Source organism: Diceros bicornis, chromosome 6, assembly GCF_020826845.1.
Source record: "Diceros bicornis minor isolate mBicDic1 chromosome 6, mDicBic1.mat.cur, whole genome shotgun sequence".
Lineage (NCBI taxonomy): Eukaryota > Metazoa > Chordata > Mammalia > Perissodactyla > Rhinocerotidae > Diceros > Diceros bicornis.
In genome coordinates this window covers 23,221,232-23,242,134 of record NC_080745.1, presented here as the reverse complement: position 1 = coordinate 23,242,134, position 20,903 = coordinate 23,221,232, and the positions used below count along the sequence as shown (strand labels likewise).

The 20,903-nt window shown below is 42.8% G+C and overlaps 1 protein-coding gene across 1 annotated transcript in view; it reads right to left on the bottom strand.

Moving 5' to 3' along the window:
- PCNX2 (pecanex 2) overlaps positions 1-20,903 on the bottom strand; it is a 295,490-nt gene that overhangs the window by 82,909 nt on the left and 191,678 nt on the right. Inside the window, exons 22-23 of the mRNA XM_058543013.1 lie at positions 14,506-14,614; positions 9,363-9,492 (exon numbers count right to left, since the gene is read on the bottom strand). Coding sequence (XP_058398996.1) covers positions 9,363-9,492; positions 14,506-14,614 — 239 coding nt within the window. The remainder of the gene's footprint in view (positions 1-9,362; positions 9,493-14,505; positions 14,615-20,903) is intronic.

Genomic DNA, 20,903 nt, shown 5'->3' with positions numbered 1-20,903 from the left:
CAAAAGCGTCATCCTTCTGGAATATATTTGCATAATAGCTCATCACCACACCTGAAGTGTCAAATCTTACCCCTGGGTATGTGAGTGAGAGCTTTCTCATCCGTCAGCAAAACAGCAGGATGGCACCAGCTCATCATTTAGTTTTCGAGACATAACAGCATTCAGACGCAGACCCAGAATTCCAGTTGAGGAAATCCGAGGCCGAGAAGGGAGGTGGAAGGGTTGGCCTGAGACACGGGGCCTGTCAGCCATAGAGCCAGGGAAGGCTCTCACGCCTAGTCTGCCACTCGAGCCTGGAGCTACAACAGGGGATGCTGGGCACCTTCTCTGGCATTCTTGACTATTTAGGCCAACAGAATTACAGCAATGACCTTTGTGCTGTCACTCCCCAAAAATAAAAGGTCTGGGGGAAGGATCCCTTCGATGAAAACCATCCCTTGCTTTTTTTAGAAGTCTTTTGTTCAAGTGACAGAAAACCCAACTGAAATGGCTTAAGCAAAATATGGAATTCATTGGCTCACCCAGCTGAGAGGCTGATTGGGCCCAGCTGGACTCAGGGGCCAGGCTAGTGTCACCAGGAATCATTCTCTGTGTCTCTCAGCCGTGCATTCCTCTGTGTTCGCTGCATTATCAGGCCCTTCTCACCTTGTGGGGACAAGAAGGCTGCCAGCAGCATTAGGCTTGCATCCCACACCAGTGGGAAAGAGAGGATTTGCCTTCCCCGCAGGCCTCCCATCTCCCAAAGTCCCAGCACTCACTCCGGCCAGGTAGGAACAATAGATCCCTGAAACTCTGAGTTCACATCTTGTCTATTGCCTTGGCCCATGTGGCCACAGTCTCCCTTGCTTGTCTGTTTCTTGCTTACCTGTGGCCTAAAGCCCAGGAAAATATTTTACGCAGAGCTAAGTTTTCAAGAGGGAAATGAAATATGAGGCAGGCACTGCACTGCCCTAAGTGCATAGCCTCAGGCCACAGGTCCCCCGCTACCTAGATGAGGTTTACTGTACTAAACCCTTGAGCTCCTGAGTCTGTCTTAACACCTCCATTTCATTGCACATAACTAAGAACATTTCTTGCTGCTATAGCTCTACTTCTGTCACTTTTGGAAAGTTCGAGACTTGCTCCATATTCCTACGCTGGCTGTATCTATAAGTCCCAGGACCCACTGCCTCCCTAGATGTGGCCCTGAAGGAGCTAAGCAGTGTTAATCCCTAAACACATCTCTTTTATCAATAGACACACATATGCAATCTCCAAGTGACTCCCAAGCATTTTTAAATTGCTCAAAACTCTCACATTTATATATGCATCCAGACAACTCGGAGTCCCTTCTGGGGAGGAGGATTCCCAAAAACTTACCATTAGCTCCTAGGAAAAGAGAGGGCATTTCTTGATCCCTTTCATAGATGTATGAAGTTATTTAACACCCTGGAAGACTAAGGGCAAGGGTGGCCTCAAATAGGAATTTCTCAAATCACCCATTTAGAAAGAAAATTGCATCTGAATTAATCAGTGTGACTCCCTTTCTGGGCCTGAGGTTTTATTCAGAATCGCAGGCTTGTTGCCCATGAGGGTCATCGAGGCTGCATTCTGCTCTAATTTCGTGGCTACAGACCTGGAAAGGCCTGGAACCAACGTGCCCCACCTGACATTATTGGTGATCATGGGTTCCCCAGTATGAGAGGTCTCACAATCACGGCTCTGGCCATGCTGGATAGCAGGCCACCCCCGAAGGGCTCCTCATGCCTCCCCGCTTGGGGTCTGGAGCTGCTGAGAACCAGGCCAGGCCACAGCACACAACCAGGGCCTCCTGAAGGAGGCAGTCCCACTGAGAACCACTGCGCCCTGCCTCCGTCACACGCAGAAGCACCAGGAAGACCCCTTGAGACAGGGAAAGACAAGCTTGCCAGCAGACGACTGTTCCAGACCTTGCAAAGCGGCCCCTCACCAGCTCTCATACAGCCTGAAGAGGGGGCTCCATGCTCTTGAGCTACGAGCCTTCTGTGGTCCAGTTATCACAACTGTGAAGCTCAGTCTAATGATTTTAAGAACAGTCTTGAGAGTCTTGTTGGTTCTGACTGCCCGAGGAACCACCGTCTGCTTCTGAGGAGCACTTTGAAGGTGACAGGGAACACAGCCCCCTTCAGCAGCACCTGGTGCTCTCCTGCCCTGGGAGCAGGCGGCACAGTGCTTCTGTCAGGGCCTGAAAGAAGCCCCTCCTGGAGTAAGGCACACTCAGCAAGTGGCCTCGGGCCCTGGGCTGCGACCCCAGGCCCCTCAAGACAGGCTGCTGTGAAGGCAACCTCTCTTTCTAGTCACAAGCAAATGCTTTAACTGGCATTCACTGATTTTTACTTTTTTCTTTTTTGTGTGTGTGGGAGGCATTTGAGAGGCTTCAGGACATGAAGGAAAGTGCTCAGGGCTTGGAATAAGACCGGACCTTGGTTAATATCTTGGCTCAGCTGCTGACTTGTTCTGTGACCTTGGGCAACTTAGTTAACTTCCCTGAGTTTCTTTTTTCTGATCTGTGAAATGAGAAAAACGAAATTCTACTTCCTGAGTAGGTATGAGGACTAGAATGAATATATTTGAGGAGGTGAGCAGGTGTTCAATAAATACAGAAAGATGAGGATTGCTGCTGCTGCTGCTGCTTTGCCCTGGCTACCTTTATTATTATCATGAATAATAATACAACCAGGGCCCAACATCCTGCTAGGGAGGGATCTGAGAGCTGGAATAGCCCTGAGACATCTGACAAAGGAGCTTCATGACTTTTATCTCAACAGTAACTAAATATGTCCAGGCACTTTGTAAACATACCCAAATAAATTACAGGGTAGCGTAATTGCAAGTTGAAATATGTAAATCTCTCCCCTGCATAACTATAAATTTTATTATAGTGCTGCATTTTACTAGTAACCCATAAGCCATATACTCTTCCTGCTTTGTACTTAAGAAAAAAAATTGCCTTTTGAGAAGCTCGATGTTTGGACAAAGATCTCACAAACCAAGCTTAAAACAGCTCAGGAGGTAGAGAATATTCCACAAAATCCTCTCCATTCTGAAAAAGGTAAAAAATAAAGTGTGAAGTTGAGAACTTCTTTCTTTGACTGTCTTAAACCCAGTCAGTCATCCCCGGCTCTGTCTTCGTTATCATCATTAACAAATCAAGAATGAAGACCCAGATGGTGACAGGTAATCCCATGTGCACATAGCATAAGTGAGGGGGCTGGAGAGATGAGGAACGACTGAAATCAACCTCTATGGACTGGAATGTTGAGTTAATGCCAACAAGTTGAGAGTTGATAGAAGAAATGTAAATTTCTGATTTTCAGTAAAACACACTAAGATTGGGATGATGAAGACTTGGCTTGGCAATACTTGAGTAAAATAATTGAGAGGTTTTAGATTTTGAGAGGCATAAAGGAGAGCAGAACACCTGGCTCACAGGAAGTAACAGGTCCCTCTACTGCGAGCTGAGTAGATGACATTTGGAGCAGGCTAAAGAGGGGAGGGTTAGGGATAACACAGAAAACAGCTGGATGAGGGTGGCTAGGATGCCCAGGGTCTAGACCATTTCACATAAAGAAGAGTTAAGGATGTTTAGCATGAAGAAGAGGGCAGAGAAGGGGAGGAGAGCTGCCTTCAAAATGGTAAAGGATGGAATGTGCAGGAGGCAGGAGGATGCTGGTTGCTCCAGGATCAGCAGGTGTATCCAGGTGTGTGTGGTATCCAGGTGATACCACAAGGAAAAGATTCGGAATGGTGAAGAGCCCATAGCTGTAGCAGACAAAGCTCACAGAGCTGCCTAGTGAGGCACAAGGTCTGCTCCACCTAGAGTAGGAAGAGGCCGGAGGACCTCCTTCCGTAGATAGTACAGAGGGGATTCTGTAATTCCAAGGGTCCGTGCTAGCCTCACTTCTATATTACAAAAGAAGGGTCTGGGAAATAAGACAGTAAGATTCACAAGACTCCACTGAGACTAGTTGAAATATTTTGATCATATATTTTGTTGTGTGATAAACCACAAAATAGTGGTGCTTTAGAGATCTTGTTTTTCCACTAAGGCAGTTAGAATGCTCAAAGAACAGAACCTGGGCTCTGTGGCTGGCTGAGGCATCAAAATAAACAGAGTGCCTAACATTTATGGGGTGTCTCACAGCATGCTGGCTGTGGATCTGATGTTACATGGTCTACACGTGTGTCCTTTCACTGGTTGATAAGAATGTTCTATCATTTCAGAAAGAATTTCAGGTAAGTTGCAAGGATACATAAAATACATCAAGATATAACTGAATTAAAAGTTGAATGAGGGCCGGCCCAGTGGCATAGTGGTTAAGTTCGCATGTTCTGCTTCGGCAGCCCTGGGTTCACCAGTTCGGATCCTGGGCACAGACCTACTCACCGTTCATCAAGCCATGCTGAGGTGGCGTCCCAGATGGAAGAAATAGAATGACCTACAACTAGGATATACAACTATGTACTGGGGCTTTGGGGAGAACAAAGAAAAAGAGGAAGATTGGCAAGAGATGTTAGCTCAGGGCCAGTCTTCCCCAAAATAAAAACTTGAATGAAAGAAGATAGAAATAGGGAAGGAGAACAAAATGAGGCCAGGAATAAGGATAGAAATGCTGTACACAGAAATGACCTGCACATTTACCACAGTGAACCATGTCTCATTTGGTGTTTATGACTTCTGGGAGGCACATAGAGACAGGCATCCCATTTTACAGATGAGTTAACTGAGGCTCACAGGCTGAATAATTTCCCAAAGTCAAACACCTAACCAAGTAGATGGGCTGGGATTTTAATGGAGGTCTGACTGACCACCAAGCTCATGCTTTCTGATGTACCATCACGGCCTCAGGCAGAGCTGAGGATTAAGTCTGCTGATTGTCTTCTTGCTGACTAGGGTGGGATCAAGCACACAGAATACAGAGTTGATGTTTTTGTGGACCAGTCACATAGAGTGATTCCTATTAGTTAAAGCCTAGCATAGTGCCCTCACATGGATGCTTAATGCCTATCTGCTGACAAGGATAACACCCAGAATGACTTAATATTTTTAAACCAATCTGGAGAGTATCATAGAAATGTAATAACTATGAAAGCTATATTTGCCTTTCAGGTAGTTGTTACACATGTCTCCTTATAGCTATTTTACATTTTATAGAAGACTTTTGATGTATCAAAATAAAATCATTGTCAATGGGACTATTCATTCTTTAGAGCTGAAGACAGTCAGCTCCTTTAGGACCAAGACATTTGCTGAGATAACCAGGGACAGGAGTCAAGTACTTTCCAGCCTAAACATCTGTTTCATGTTAATGACGAAGTTTGGCTATTGAGTGATTGTTTAAATATAAAGAGAAGGATGATAAATCATAATACCAGAATTTGTTTCTAAAGGTTTTTAAAATACTCTGACATACGGGGATTTATCAACACAAGGCACTATTATTACAGTGCATCTGCTATCATTGCCTGTAATTTAAATGGAGGCACCAGGCAGAGCTCATCAAGACAGATTTTAAAGACCTCGTTAGTCAAGAACACATCAGTTTAAGAGAGAACTTTCTAATGGCAAATGAAACCCAGATTGAGATGTCCTTTCCCTTTTACATAATATTGTTGGACTTAATTCATTTAAGAACTATGATAGAATACCTACCACGTGCATGACCCCTTAGGGACACAAAGATGAAAAATAAACAAGTCCAGACTTGGAGGGAAATGCAGTCTATACCAATCCTGGGAAGAATTTACTGATGGCCACAGAGCAAAGCTATATTCTAAAGATGACTGCGACAGTACCTCTCACCCTACAAGTTCTTGAAGCTTACCACTCATCCATCAAGAGGTGGAACACAATTCCCTTCCCTTTGAATCTGGGTGGCTGTGGATGGAAAACGGAGAGGTGGAGGGAGGGAAGGGCATTCTATGCAAAGGGCACAGCCCAAGTAAATGTTTGAAAAGGAAAATCCACAATATGTGATGTATGAAAGAGTGTTGTAGGAGACAGGCTAGAAAATGAGGTTAAGATTGAAGAGGGTCTATATCTGTGCTGTCCAATATGGTAGCCTCTAGCCACAGGTGGCTATTTAAATTTAAATTAATTAAAATTAAACAGAACTAAAAATTCAGTTTCTTAGTCACACTAGCCCCATTTCAAGTGCTCATTAGCCACATGTGGCTGGTGGCTACCATACTGGACAATGCAGATATAGGCCATTTTCCTCAGCACAGAACTTCTTACTGGACAGTGCCAGCCTAGGTGGCATTTCTCCTTGTTTCTCGGGCAGCAATGAGCCACCTCAGGCTTTTGAGACAGGACACAACCTGGTGCCACGTGTGGGGAATCGACTAGAGAGTGGGTTAGTTAGGAGGGCAGAGGACACGTTTGTCATCTGCCCCCCTGAGGAGCAATGCTGGGAACAGGAAGTCTGCGGATTTCAGCCAGCCCAGGCTGAGGAAGCAGCCGACCCAGAGTTATCAGGTAGCTGGTGACTGACCTATCGGTTCCTTAGAGTATTCAAATGGTTTCATTACAGTGCAGGGCTCAGTGGAGGCTTGCAAAAACCAAAGCCAGCTTTAGAAGGCCTGAAATAAAACCCGGAGGACTGGAAAGTGAGAGAGCAGGGGTGGAAAGGGAGAGGAGGCCACGAAAAGGGAACGTAAGTGCCTCTCACCACACCCCCAGGTTGGGGGTGGCAGACCTGGGCACCCACAGGGCAGAATGTGCTCACCAAAGCTCCAGAGGAGAGGGCCTTTTAAAGTGATGGGACAATAAGGAAACAGTTGCACAGAATCGATTACACTAACCGACTGCTCCTTTGTATCAAACTGAAAAGGAGGTAATGGGAACAGCTACATAGACACCCTCAAGTAAGAACCCTAGAAGTCACTAGTATTGGAAATAAAAACCAGCGGTTTAAGATAGACAGAATGAGCTTTCCAGAGCGTTTGCAGGGATCCAGACGAGATTTCCTGCCATTTCCTTTCCTGGTACCCACCACTCTTACTGTCCTGAATTCCAACGCTGATTTTTTAAGCAGACGGGCCACAAGACTCTGTATTATGATGCTTGACACAAGACGACCACAGACCTTCAGCTGACTGCGTTTTGTGTCAGGAACTTTCCCCCCAGAAGGACAGAGCATTTTCTCCAACTTGGCTCCTTCAGAGAGACCTAGTAAAGGCTGGATGTCCTTATACATACCCACAGACTCCAATGTCCCCCTCCTACCATGGACAGGTTGACCAAGGGTAGACTGCTCCTACATGTAACAAGAGTGTTAAATTGAGGAAAAGAATGGACCACAACAGAATCAATTCTTGGTGAGATTGAATAAAAAAACATAAATCCTGCTCTAGAAGCCCAAACTTTTAAGTAACTCAAAAAAAACCCCAACATTTCAGACGTAAATGTACCACCCCAAAAGGGTGGCAGAATCTCGGAAGTGAGGAGGCTAAATAAGAAAGCACATAACTTGCCTGCACAGATGTTAGGATGCCTCCCTGCAGTAAGACCCCCCCACAAACGCTTCTCCATTCCCCCTTCTGTGGGGAAGCTTTAAACCTTTAAAACCCTGTCCAGCTCAACGGGGGTGCGTTTTGCTCATATCAAATCCTTCTAGGCCAGAAAGACCGGTTCCTAACTTCTCTGAGAACAGAAGACAAAAAGAAACCTTTTGTATTGAAGATCAAGTTTAAAATACCTTGCACTTTCCTGCATAGCTAAAAGCACAAGATATTGCCACTCCTTTTATTTACAAGCGTTTGCACTTGCCAGAAGTGTGATTTTCAGAGCTCCAAAACGGTGCCCAAAATTGTTTTCTCCTAAAAAAGCCTAAAAACAAGCTAGTGCTGGTAGTTTTATTCTACTCTGGCTCTGTAAATATGCACAATATCTCTTTAGACAAATGCAAAAGAGGACTCTTGTTGATGACGAAAATCAAGATGACTTTACTTGCACTGCAAAAAGCCCACTTCTCTTAGAATATGAGGAATCTGCCAGGAACACAAGGGGCCTCCCGCACTTCTTCATGGTCTCCCAGCACTGGCTCGCCGTGGGGTGCTCTGGTTTGGTTAGTTTTCCCCAGCGCACCCTTAAATGTGAGCTCGTCGGGATGCGACGCACTTAGTCATGGTAAACACCTGTTAGCATGGGTCAAGTGGGGACAGAGACTTCTATGCAGAACAGTCAGAGAAGAATCACCCCGGCGCAGGCTCCCACGGTGCTTACACTGCACCAGGCCCTCTTCTAGGTGCTTCACCTAAGTTAACTCATCTTCTCCTCACAAGTCCATGAAGCAGGTCTTATTATTTTGCCCCCATTTTACAGAAGAGGAGAGAGAGGCCTGAGGTCACCAGTTTAAGGCAGTAGAGGTGAGGTGAGGTGTGAGCCCAGGCAGGCTAGCCCAGGCTGTGTTTAATCACTGTGCCCTACTCCTGCCCCAGACGGATGCGTGTTTTGTGTTCACAGAAACCATCTAAGGGGAGAAACAGAAACTACAGATCTCCTAACTTATCGTTGGCCTCTGTGAGACACAAAGGGGGCATTGTAAAGTGTTAGAGCTGTGCAAAATATAGACACATTATAGGAGATGGATTCGGGTTTATACGGCACAGCGCAGGCATGGCTAGTAGACCGGGGCTAAGGCGGCCTGAAATGTAGTCAGGCCCCCAGCACACGGAGCGACTCCTCTGCCCCCAGCTGAAGACAGGCTGGCTCACCAGGCTTCTTCCTTCTCTGTTCTCAGGCCCTTCCCCCCACAGACCATTAAGAGTTGCTGAAAATTACTTAGTGAACCATTCCTCCTCTCTCTTCACCTTCCCTTGAAAATAACTGCCCCCACTCCATCGCTGTTTGCTAGAGGAAATTTATGACCGACCAGTCCAAATAGTCAAGAAAACGTGCATAAATCATCTTCTACAAGTTTAATGGTGCTGAGAAAAAGTGGCGTTCTCTTTATGTTGAGCTGTGATGCGGGTACCACGCGTACATGACACGCATTTTTAGAATGCTCGCAGACGGGAACATATGCCATCCAGGGGCCATCTCGGCATGTCTCGGCATGTCAAATGACCTGACAATGGCTCCTTAAACAACTTTTCCTAGGGCAACAGCTAAAATTTGGCAGTGACAACTCATTTTTCCTTCACAACTCGTGAAACCTGGACGAGAACACAATTGTAATTTTCGATCAGTTATGTTTTGTCCTAAGCCTGGAAGCCCCCGTGGGCACCCACCCCACAGCAGGACGAAGCAAGAAGCCTGGACCTTTCACAGAGGAAGGTCAAGGAGCATCCTGAAGCCCAAATCTTAGTCAAGCAAGTTAGTGTCACTTTTAGGATCTTACTTGTAGTTCTTCTCCCAGAATTTCACTGGCCTGACATACGATGTGATGAAAATGACACTCCCGAGAAATGGGCTCAATGGAGTAGAAAAGACGGATGTGGCAAACGTCTGAACGAAAAGCATGGCAGAATCTGAAAATTTTTGAGTTAAGGCGAAAAAATTTTTTCACCATTATATTTCCAAGTATCATTTCAGATTTTGACTAGTTTGCATTAAAACCATTTTCTCACCGAGGAAAGAAAGAAGGACACACACTTGATCTCTCTACATACATATTTGGAAATGTAAAACTTGCAGTAGTAGCCCACTAGGTCTCATTTCACCACCACGAAAACCGAGCGATTCTCATAAAAATCCCAGCAGTCTCAGTATAATTCATGGCAAAGATTTAATATCTAAGGTTTGAAAAGAACAGTTTCTTTTTACTAAGATATCATTAGCTGAACAAAACACACTGTGGCCCATGTACTAAAGTGCTAAGTAGATTTATAAATAATTAATTAAATTACACCTTTCAAAATAAATAAATAGCACTGTTTGGGAAGGCAGCATCTCTGTTTTTCAAAGAATATTTTCCCACTATTCAAAAATATATATATATTCTTTGTCATACATTGAACACTAATGGCTCAATTAAAGTCACGTCTGGTTTAAAAGCTAAAAACCAATAAACCAGAAGTCACAGCATTTTGCGGGCCAAGTTGCCCTTTTATACTCTGTAAGCGTTTCTCACTCACTGGCGTACCTCACCCTCACACACCCTGGTTGATCAGAAATGTAATTGTTCAATATTAAAATTAGTTCAGCTGTAACGTTTGGCTTAAGCCCAACTGATCTCTGGAAATCTGGGGGAGGTGCCAGAAGGGCTGGCCCCTCCCCAGTCTCACTCCATCACTGGAGAACTCCTCCTGGATGCCAGTCACACCCGTGTCACTGTGGTGCAGGAGTGATGGTAGGGCCTGGGTTGGAAGAGTGAGAGGACATTGGGGTGGCAGAGGTCAGCCAGGGGCCAGACTGCCCAGGTCTCACATGCGCACATTGCTCCTTGTCCTCAGGGGAGTTCCGCTACAGGTCTGATCTGATCTTCCTACCTGGTAGGGGACATGTGCCTCTTTCTCACCACTGCACAAATGGAGGTCTTATTTCTTTAGCCTGTGTTCCAAAAGTTCCAGCAGAAAGTGAAAAAAGAAATGCCTGGCACAGCTAGGGAGACTCTGTGTCTCATTACCAACCAGAATATGGAAGAAATAACTCAGGTTCAAAGTGCTTGCACATGTTATCAGTGGCGTGGCTTAAGTTACGTGTTAGGGGAGGGGGGTGGGGACCTTCACAGCCCCATTTGTATGAAAATATAGGAAAGGGAATGAGCCTTGTGCTGTCCACAGGCACTTTCCCGTGCATTTATGTATTTTCACAGAGTTAATCTGAGAGTTTTGCTTCAGGAGTAACTGTGTCATTTTTTTTTTTACTTGCTATTTACTTCCAAACACTTTCAGGAGTGAAATGACACATCCTCCATTAATAATCCATTCTGCTGTTGAATTGTTTGGGTATCAAAAAGACTGTGCTACAATTTAAATCCAATCCTTCTATTTGACCTAGGTTCAAATGGAGAAGTACAGAATAATATGCTACTGTGAGATCTATTATCACCCATCAGTTTCCTCTTCATCTGCAGCTGAAAATATCTAAACACCTCTGTCACAAAACACACCAAATTAACTACGCCCCTTGTCACTGGAAGAAGAGGGAGCTACATGGGAGATGTCGTTGAGTAAAGGTACTGAAAAATGTGAGAAGGCAGAGTGGGGTCACAGGGGCAGTTCCTTGGTGGGAGGAGGGTCGCGGAGAGGAGGAACAGATGGGCGGAGACGAATGTCACACCACCAGGGGACAGAGGGCACCGTGGGGCTTGCAGAAGAACCAGGACAAAGCCAAGTGGAGCCCGGACTGGGTAGGATGCTAGAGGGGCTGGCACTGCCTTTCTTTTCGATTCTAAACACCTCCTCAAAGATTATGTTGTCCATTTTTTAAACGCCAGAAATAATTATCCAGAAATTAAGAAGTGAGGAAAGTAGTGTTAGCCTATAAATAAAGTTCAACGTGGTAGGAAAGGAAATGAAGTTTAACAGGTCAGAGAGCAGAGGGAGGGCAGAAGTGAACAGATGGACTCAGAGGTTATTTTATTTCGGAAAGATCAACAGAGAAATATAGCATGCTCGGGGCAAATATGAAAGACTGTGACTATTATTGCTAAGGCAGGGCCAAGCAACAGGGACTCCTAAGGGAGCAGGCACATGCAGCCCTTTTTATTTCTCACCAAGGGAGAGAGCCAAGAGGTTAGCCTAAGAAGTGACACCTTTAAAAGCTTCAGGTTTATCTGAATACATTGAAAATGAAAACATCAATGTCAATATTTAAAAAAAAAAAAATCACTAGCAGCTCAAAAAGATATACCAAATAGAAGGCAGCCTTCCCCATATACATATTTAACAGAGAGAATCTGGCTAAGTGTGTCTAATTATCAGAAGACAATGGTCTTGCATGGTCTCTGCAGATAGGAAAAGGGTGGGCATTCTCATCTTTCCCTGGAGGTCACAAGCTCAGACACTAACAGAGGCGACTAAGGAAGAAAACAGGCTGGGACTGGAAAAAGCAATTTACTAAACAGTGCCCCGCCGGCCTGAGAGCTAATTCAGTTCCAAAATGGAGCAAATTAGTCCCTGCTCAATGCCAGGATGGAACCCACAGCTTCTTAATAGAGTGATAAAACAATTAACATTTCAAAATTAGTCAAGATCCAGGGCTGGCATTTAGGAACCTGACAGCTTTGTCTTGAAGGCTTATATATCCAGGTTTCTAAACTATTTTCTCATTACATTCTGAACAGTTTGATGTTGGATTCCAAATAACAAATATGTACCTTTACAACTGGTCAAGGATGGGAAGGGGTCTTTGGATAATGCAGAGGCCCTAAAGGCCCTGGAGCTGTCACACAACTGTAGTGATCAGGCTCCTGGGTCACTTTGAAGGCTTTGTATCTTAGCAGAAGGGAGGAAGCGGATGTCACTAACAGGGATGGTTTTAGGAACAAAGCATGGGGATCAACTGAGTGTTCTAAAATAACTACCAAATGCCCAATAAAATCCACATCTCAAATGTGTTCAACTTCTTAAGAAAACGAGTCCACCCACCATGAAAGCACTTAGATTTAACACACACTTGTGCAACCTGAGATAGACGGTAATGCTGCTTTTATCCTCACATGCGATACTAAGTACCAGATATGATGTGCTTGTGTGAGAACCCTCAACAAACATATAGGCCAGGTAATTGAAAGTTACGGCTCCCAGAGCAGTCTTAATTCAGCTGTGGAACTACAAGGAGTAATTAGTATTACTGAACTCACCTAACAAGGCATAAATAGCCACAAGAAATGCTACAGAGCTACACGAGACCAAAGTTAGGATAAAATTGGGAATCATAACTTCAAGTTTTAAATTTTTAGTGCAACTCCTCAACCACAAATTTGCAACAATCTAATAATTTTCATTCAATAAAGAAGTTTTAAATTCTAGACAGGATACCTTAGACACTTCAGAAATAAATAAAAATCACCGTGCTCTTTCATCTCACTGTCTTTGTTTTAAAGGACTCTGTTTAGAAAAACTAAAATTACTGGTATTATAGAAAATGATTGTAGTTAAAGGAAAAGGGTGGTGCATAAGCTCACACTTGTGAAAATTTTTGTTTCCTTAGCTTGTTTTGCCAAATAACCTTGAAACACTTTAGAAATATCAATGCAGGTCTAAGAATAGGAACATAGAACAATGTGCATTGTGAGGTCGGCTCTTGGTATACTTAAAAAAATTTTTTTAAACAAATGAGTCTGGAAGAGAGCATTTTTTAGATTCTAGAATATATTATCACTTAATGATTATTCCAAATATGTTTCCATCCCTGTACACAACGTTCAGATCCCAGAGATTCTTTATGAGTTGTCTTAATGAGCCTTATGTAAACTTCATATGAAAGAAGGCTCTGAGTGGTCATGATAACCAGCTAATAGCACTCATGATGGGATGCCAGAGTCTAGAACCGTGGGTCACACACATCAGTGGGATAAGAATCCCAGGAGGCTTGTGAAGATGGAGATTCTAGGATCCACTTCTTGAAATGTGATTTTAAAAGTATGTGCTGGGCTCAGGAATCTACTTATTTAACAAGCTTCTCCAGGGATTCCAATGCAAGTAGTCCCTGAACCACATCTTGGGAAATACAGGTTTAGAAAGTATAAATTCAGTGGGAAAGAAAATCTTTGAGGGCAAATTTTAGGCCTGAGTCAAGAATATTTTTGTTTAATCTCTCTCTTCAAGAGTATTTTTTATTAATATCTCTCTCTATATATATATACATATATACACACACACACACACACAAAATTTAGCTATCTGTGTCAAAGTGATCTTTAGAAGGAGCATCTCAAATTTGTTTTGAAGTAAATTAAAACTAGGTATCATTATGGAAACATACAAGGAAACTTGCAACTTAAAAACATACAAGGAAACGGAGTGAAACTATAACTGATAAAACTAGGCTTCCTAGCTAACAGAAACTACAAAGCAAAACCATAACTTATTTTTTCAGTCTTCAAAAATATGTGGGTAATTCTGTTTGTGCCTAATTCTGGGCTTTTGAACATTACTCAAATAGATGATAACTATATCATAATATAATGTTATATAATCTATAATAATATATCAAGTACATCAACCCTATCTCCAATGCTTAATAACAGCAAATTGATTTGCACTATTTTGCACATGTCAACCTAATCATTTAAGCATTAACTTTCCATTTAAAAGACAGGATATCTTAATGCAGATCTGGGCATGGGAAAAGGAAGAATCAGAAAAAATAAAGTAACTCATGAATAAGCATTAAGAAGCAGGAAGAGTTCAAAATTAAGAAACATCTTTTAAGGTTAAGTGGCCTAAAAGGAATCCAAAGTGCCTGCCCATGTCCCCATTAAAATGTAACCTTAAAGACTTTAAAATCTTTTTACTGCCAGGGTTCAGTGAAAAGCCTGCGTCCGTAAAATGTGAATCTCAGCTCTCGGGTGAAAATAGAAGCAGAAAGGATACGAGGGATTGCAAAGAGCTGGGCAAACACGTGAAATGAAGAACCCCAAGCCATCTGCCAAGGAGCCACATACGTCATGACGAACTGTAACTTGTGAAGCAGGTCCCCGAGCTGAAAGAAAAGAAGACAAAGATTCATCAGAGATGACAACCACAATGGTAGCTGTGTCAAGGTCATTTAAGGTGCAAGCGTTGCAGCTGGGAAGGGGCAGTGAACCTAATTGTTTTCCCTCTTATTCTTACCTTCCTTTGTCCTAAATGCAAGGCAGCTGTTTAAGGATTTTATAGCAGCAATAAGATGATCGGAAGAAATCTTGTGTGGTTAATCTCACCAGGTTAATTATTTCAGCAAATAGATACGGTGTTATCTCTGTCTTTCTAGAGGAACACACACAGCTTGGTCTTCCTTCCTGCATACTGCGTCTTTTAGAGGGAGATCCATACAAAAGCCTATCATCATTGACATTACTCAAGTTTTTATATATCAAGTTCATCTTACCTCTTCAGCTGCTCTTGCTGGAGACAACAGCTCCATACCACTGAATTGCAAATTACAAAGCACTTTAGAAAGCCAAGATAGGATATGGAAGCTGTTGCATTTGCTAGACAAGAAAGCACAGGAAAAAACTGAGTTCTGGGGGAAGCAGGGAGTGAAGAGGAGAGACCTTACATGGAATAATAAACATGAAGGGAAAACACGGTCAGCGGTTTCGGCTGGAGATTCAGAATATGAATGTGCTGAAAAGGATAGAGAAGAATGGACCGCCCTGGCTGTAGACCTCTGCTTTGTGGTGAGAAGTGACTGATGAATCCCAGAAGCAAAATTCTACTGCTGTCACTTCTACATGCAGTCAGTAAGTATCCTACCAGGACATTCCTCAAAACTCCACATACACTCTTCATCCATAATGGAAACTTCAAATAGCAGGATGTGTTTGTTCCTAGACTGGCTAGCACAGGAGATAATAAAATACATTCACAGAGGCCATGGCGTCAAAAGAGAAGAAAAAATAGAATTCTTAATTAGGTGGAATAGGTGTTACATAGAACATCAGAAGACCACAATGAAAAGAAGGCAAAGATTAGGAAATAGGGCCATTAAAGAAAAGTCCAAGAAACCAAGATAACTTAGCCCTTCAGGGTAGGTCAACCTTGTGATTTTGGAACCAAAAGAGGAGGTTGTTCCATGAATTGTTCCATGAAAATGTAATGAGACAAAATGAGGTTAATTAGAATCTTCTCCAAATCTTCCTCTCACTTTTCTGGTCTCACCATATTCTCACAAATATCCTGGTTTTGAAGAATAACTTTAAAGTAGAACATCATTGGATAAGCCACGGAAGATGAACCAAAGATAAAAGTTCTCTCAAAGGCACAACAAATGTGGAATTCTTAAGAAGTTATAGGTATCTGGTTATGTATAGAAGCCCTGGGGTCTAAATGTGTCCAATGGGGACTCTGGTCACAGATCTAGTGATGAAGAATCAGAGGTAAAGAGAAGGGAAGGGAAGGTGACAAAGGGAGAGAGGGGAAGAAGGAGAGAGCGCGAGAGGGATATGAAAGAAACAGAGGAAGTGGGGAGGACAAAGCGAGGGTAAAAAAAGGAAAAATGGAGAAGAAAGATGATGTGACTGGACTTGAAGAACTGAAAAGGAATATGAAAGAAAACCAGACGCTTGTTTTTTGGGAATAAATTTTCTATGAAAGAAAACCAGACGTTTGTTTTTTGGGAATAAATTTTCTTTCTTTACTCTTGCTCACTTGCATCAACCACAGAGGGCTGATCTCAATTGGCTTCCAAGTTCTTTCAGAAAGGGCACTTTAGTTTTAATCCTGGGGTTGGTTTAAGGTTCCTGAATCCATTTAGGATGGGACTCCACAGCTCCCAGTGCCTTTGAGATTTTGACAACAGCGAGAACAGCAGTTTACTCTGTTACGTCAGCTTGAGGTCACATCTCTTAGGTCTATGTAACAGTCTTCTCCCCACCACCTGAGTGTGTGTGTGTGTGTGTGTGTGTGTGTGTGTGTGTGTGTGTGTGTGTGAGGAAGATCAGCCCTGAGCTAACATCCATGCTAATCCTCCTCTTTTTGCTGAGGAAGACCGGCTCTGAGCTAACATCTATTGCCAATCCTCCTCCTTTTTTTTTTTCCTCCCCAAAGCCCCAGTAGATAGTTGTATGTCATAGTTGCACATCCTTCTGGCTGCTGTATGTGGCACGCGGCCTCAGCATGGCCGGAGAAGTGGTGCGTCGGTGCGCGCCCAGGATCTGAACCCAGGCCGCCAGTAGCGGAGTGCGTGCACTTAACCGCTAAGCCACGGGGCTGGCCCCCCACCACCTGATTTTTTACCAGTCACTGGGTGACTTTACAGACTGACAGTTCTAACACAGACTCAAACTCTTGACTCACTCTTATTAAAAGATATGATTTCCTTTAAAGGCCAGTATCATTTCCTTTCATCCCCACCATTAACCCAACCAGAGGAGGAACACGCTAATTACAAGAGAGAAGACATCCAAACACATGGCTCTAGATTACATCAAAAGCAAAGTCCTGAGAAGTGGTGGTGGGCTCTCTCGTATTAACTTGCTCACTTATGCCTAATCAAACTCCATCAGACAAAATACTTCTGGATTCCAAAACCCTCTAGTCACCCCACTATTAAGAATTCTTAGTCTAGTTATTAAGATTTAGCCTTGTGATTCACGCAGTAAGTGAAAACTGCAAGCATGAACAATATTACCTATGTGTGTATGGTGCCCCTAATGCCCTACAAATGAATCACGGGTTATGGAAAGTTACTCCTGCTGGGTTTTCAGTGTATGACTTTATCCTGGGAGGCTTTTAAGCCCCCTTCTGAAAAAGCTGATCAGCAGGTCGGGCATAGCAACTACAATCAGACAGGCAGCCCTAGCGAAGCCTCGTCTGCAAGTTTAAAGCTCTAACAAGTTAAACTTGGCTGCATTATGATTAAATAAATCTATTACAATTATTTTTTGCTTAGCACAGCAACTCGTATTTACACATAAGCAAAACCAGTAATCAGACACATGCACTCTCACGCTCTAATTACAGCCACAGCCCCAGGTATCTTTGCTCTTTTCCTACGTCTCTCTGTGCCTCAAACATCGTGAAGCATAAATACAACCTTTGTAAAAGATTTTCAATATGCAGCTTGTAAAACAGGCTGCTGATCTCAATAATTGAAGAAGCCAGATCTCCTGAATGCCAGTTTTTTCTTTATCTATGATTCCTCCACAACATAGTAATTTAATGTTCCTCTACAAAGACCACCAGGAAAAGGATGTGCTGTCGATTTGTCAGATGCCAACACAGCGTAGTGGTTAAGAGCATGGGCTTGAGGACACGCTGCCTGGGTTTGGATGCCAGCTGGCACCTATCATGGGGATGATAACAGTACCTCCTCACAGCGTCATTTGAGGATTAAATGACTTCCTCCTTGTTAAGGACTTAAAACAGTGCCTGGCAACTGTAACTACAATGTAAGAGTTTGATAAATGTTAGGACAAGTGGATATCTTATTTTGAGGATGTACTTAGCTCACAATCAGGAAATTCTAAAGCACCCCTCTAAAACAACTGAAACTTACCAAGTCCAGGTCCTCTTATTTTTCAGAGGAGAAAATCAGATCCAGAGAGGCTAAGTGGGCTACTTAGGTCAGACAGTGAGTCATTGGCCCATGTGAAACCAGCGGTCAAAATTCCTGTTCTCCGCACCTGGTGATAGATATTTCTACCACCAAACCTTCCCACATCTCCTTGAGGCCATGAGCCTTCCTTGAAGGACAGCAGCAGGAAAACTCGCCTGATGTGCAACAGCTGAGGAAAGGCGTCCTCTAGCGCCCTTCCTGCTGACAGCAAAGGGGCAGAGTTACATGTGTGGATGTGACAGACTGTGGCTGCAGCCACTATCAGGGACCTCTTCTCCTGTGCAGTGATGAAGGGCTCTGCTCTGTCCTGGAACGCCCTTCTCAGTATAAATGCCCAATTAAAATATATGATACCATCTTACAAGCCTGGTGATGCTCAGGTGGATCTTAAAAAGGCAGGCTGCTGGGTTACCTGTGCTTCTTGAATGCACAGCTCTAAGAAGGTTGATATGATTTACATATTTTATTCCTAAAAGTGTAGAGAGGTATGCTCCAGGTTAAAAAGACTCAACTTCATATTTTCCCTTTACACTTTGTCTTTCTCTTCAAGAATGAAATCTGGTGAAAGAATGAAAAATTTGTGGGAATCAAAAAAGTGATATCTAAGCACAAAAGAAAACCTAAATACAGTCATGTGTCCTTAACAACAGGGATACATTCTGAGAAATTCATCGTTAGGCGATTTCATCGTTGTGTGAACATCACAGAGTGCACTTACACAAACCTAGATGGTATAGCCTACTACACACCTAGGCTATATGGTACTGATCTTATGAGACCACCGTCATATATGTGGTCCGTCATTGACCAAAACATCGTTACACAGCACATGACTGTATCGATCATTAATGAGAAGCGTATATGAAGAGGCACTTTATGCATCGTTAGCCCACTGTGTATAAAATAATAAAACATTTAAGATAAGATTTAATGGAAACAGCAACACCAACACGTTTCTAGTAAGCACCACCACACGCAGTATAACACTGCATTGAAGTACTTTAAATAGAAATCCCATTTAGATTTGCTATGAACTTGCATCTCCTTAGACAGTTTGAGGCCTCTGTTTTTATGAAGCTTATCTCATGTTAATGTTCTGCTTCCAAGATCTTAAATCTCAGCCCCATTAAAGCATAATAAACTTCACAAGTTACCCAACTATGACTATAAGAAAAAACAAAATCATTTGGGTCTTTTCCACTTAAAACACTAGGAAAAGAGTAAAGAAAGTCACGATGGAGTAATCCTGGCTGTTTCCCAAAGAAAGACAGCATAAATACTCTCATGTCAAGGAAATATCTTTTCAATTAGGCACAGACATGCTGTTACCTCTCTGCTATAGATAGGAAACCCAATCTGCATAAATCCACAAACCATCTTAAGAGAAGCGTCTCCAAATAAAGATGACCCCAAAACGTTTCTTTGCTAATACATTCTGAAATAAAATACACGACATCTTTCCTCTGGGGACAGCCTCCACTTTACCCGCAGTGAAAAAGCTGACCATTTATTGAATGCTTTTATGCTGGGCACTGTCTTAGGGAGCTGCACATACGCTATTCCATTTGATTAGTGTGATTTTCCCTCCCAATCCCAATCCCCAGCTTTTCTCCTATCGCTCTAGTTTTACTAATTTCCCAGGTTAGTTCTATCACTTGCCATTTTTTGCATTTCGTTGTCAGATTCAGCTAGTTTCCTTCTCGGAAAGATATGCAGTTAACTTCACACCAAACTTGGAATTATCACTGTTCAAACTTGAAGAGGCATGAAAGACTGAAAGGAGTTCCAGAAACTAGTACTGAATTAGGGGTGAACTGAGTTCAAAATGAGAGAACACTGAGGGAGCAGAGGCTCTCAAGTGTTTGGAAAGGAGATAGAAAAATAGGAAGAAATTTGGAAGTTCAAGGAGAAACAACGAATTCAGGTGGGAACCCAGCTGAGGAATTAAAAGCCAGGAACAAAAGAACTGGGGACAACTATCAGACATTTTGAGGCACAGGTGGTGATGTGAGAAGTAGAAAAATGTTCAGAAAAGAATGGAAAAAGCAGAGCTAGTGACATCTCAAATGTGGGACACCACTTTTTTGGGAAGGGGGAGCACCACTTTTATAGAACAGCAGATTGATGACAGCAAATATGATAATTACATTTTGGGATATTAGCTTTAAAACACAAATATTCTCAGATAGATGCTGACAATATGAATTATAATTTTATAAGTTAAATAAACATATTCAGGCAGTGGTTATAACTGGTTACAAGACTGAATTTCAGAAGGTCAGAAACAGATGCTACCTCAATATACAACGTATATTGGGATCCTATTAAATAGCTCACAGTTTAGCAAAAATATTGACAGGCTTCAGGGAGCATGGTAATACAGAGAGTTCACCATCCCATTGTAAAAATAATATAAATAATCTAAAAGATTGTAAGAAAATAATAGTTGAATTCAAAACAAGGGAAAACCCCCAACAGTCTGAACTAAATAGAAGTTTAAAATGAGAATAAATCTGAACTGACACCATGATAACCCAAAAGGTCACATACAAGAATATTGGCCTTAGGAGCTGAGGACTTGTATTTTAATGGACTTGAAGGGCTGCCGTGTCCACAAAAAAAGTGGATTAGAAAAATCCCACCTATTAATGCCAGGAAAAAGCAAAAACATTTGCCTTCTGCTTGGTGTAGGGTAGATAAAAATCTGTCACCCACAATACATGAAACCTTT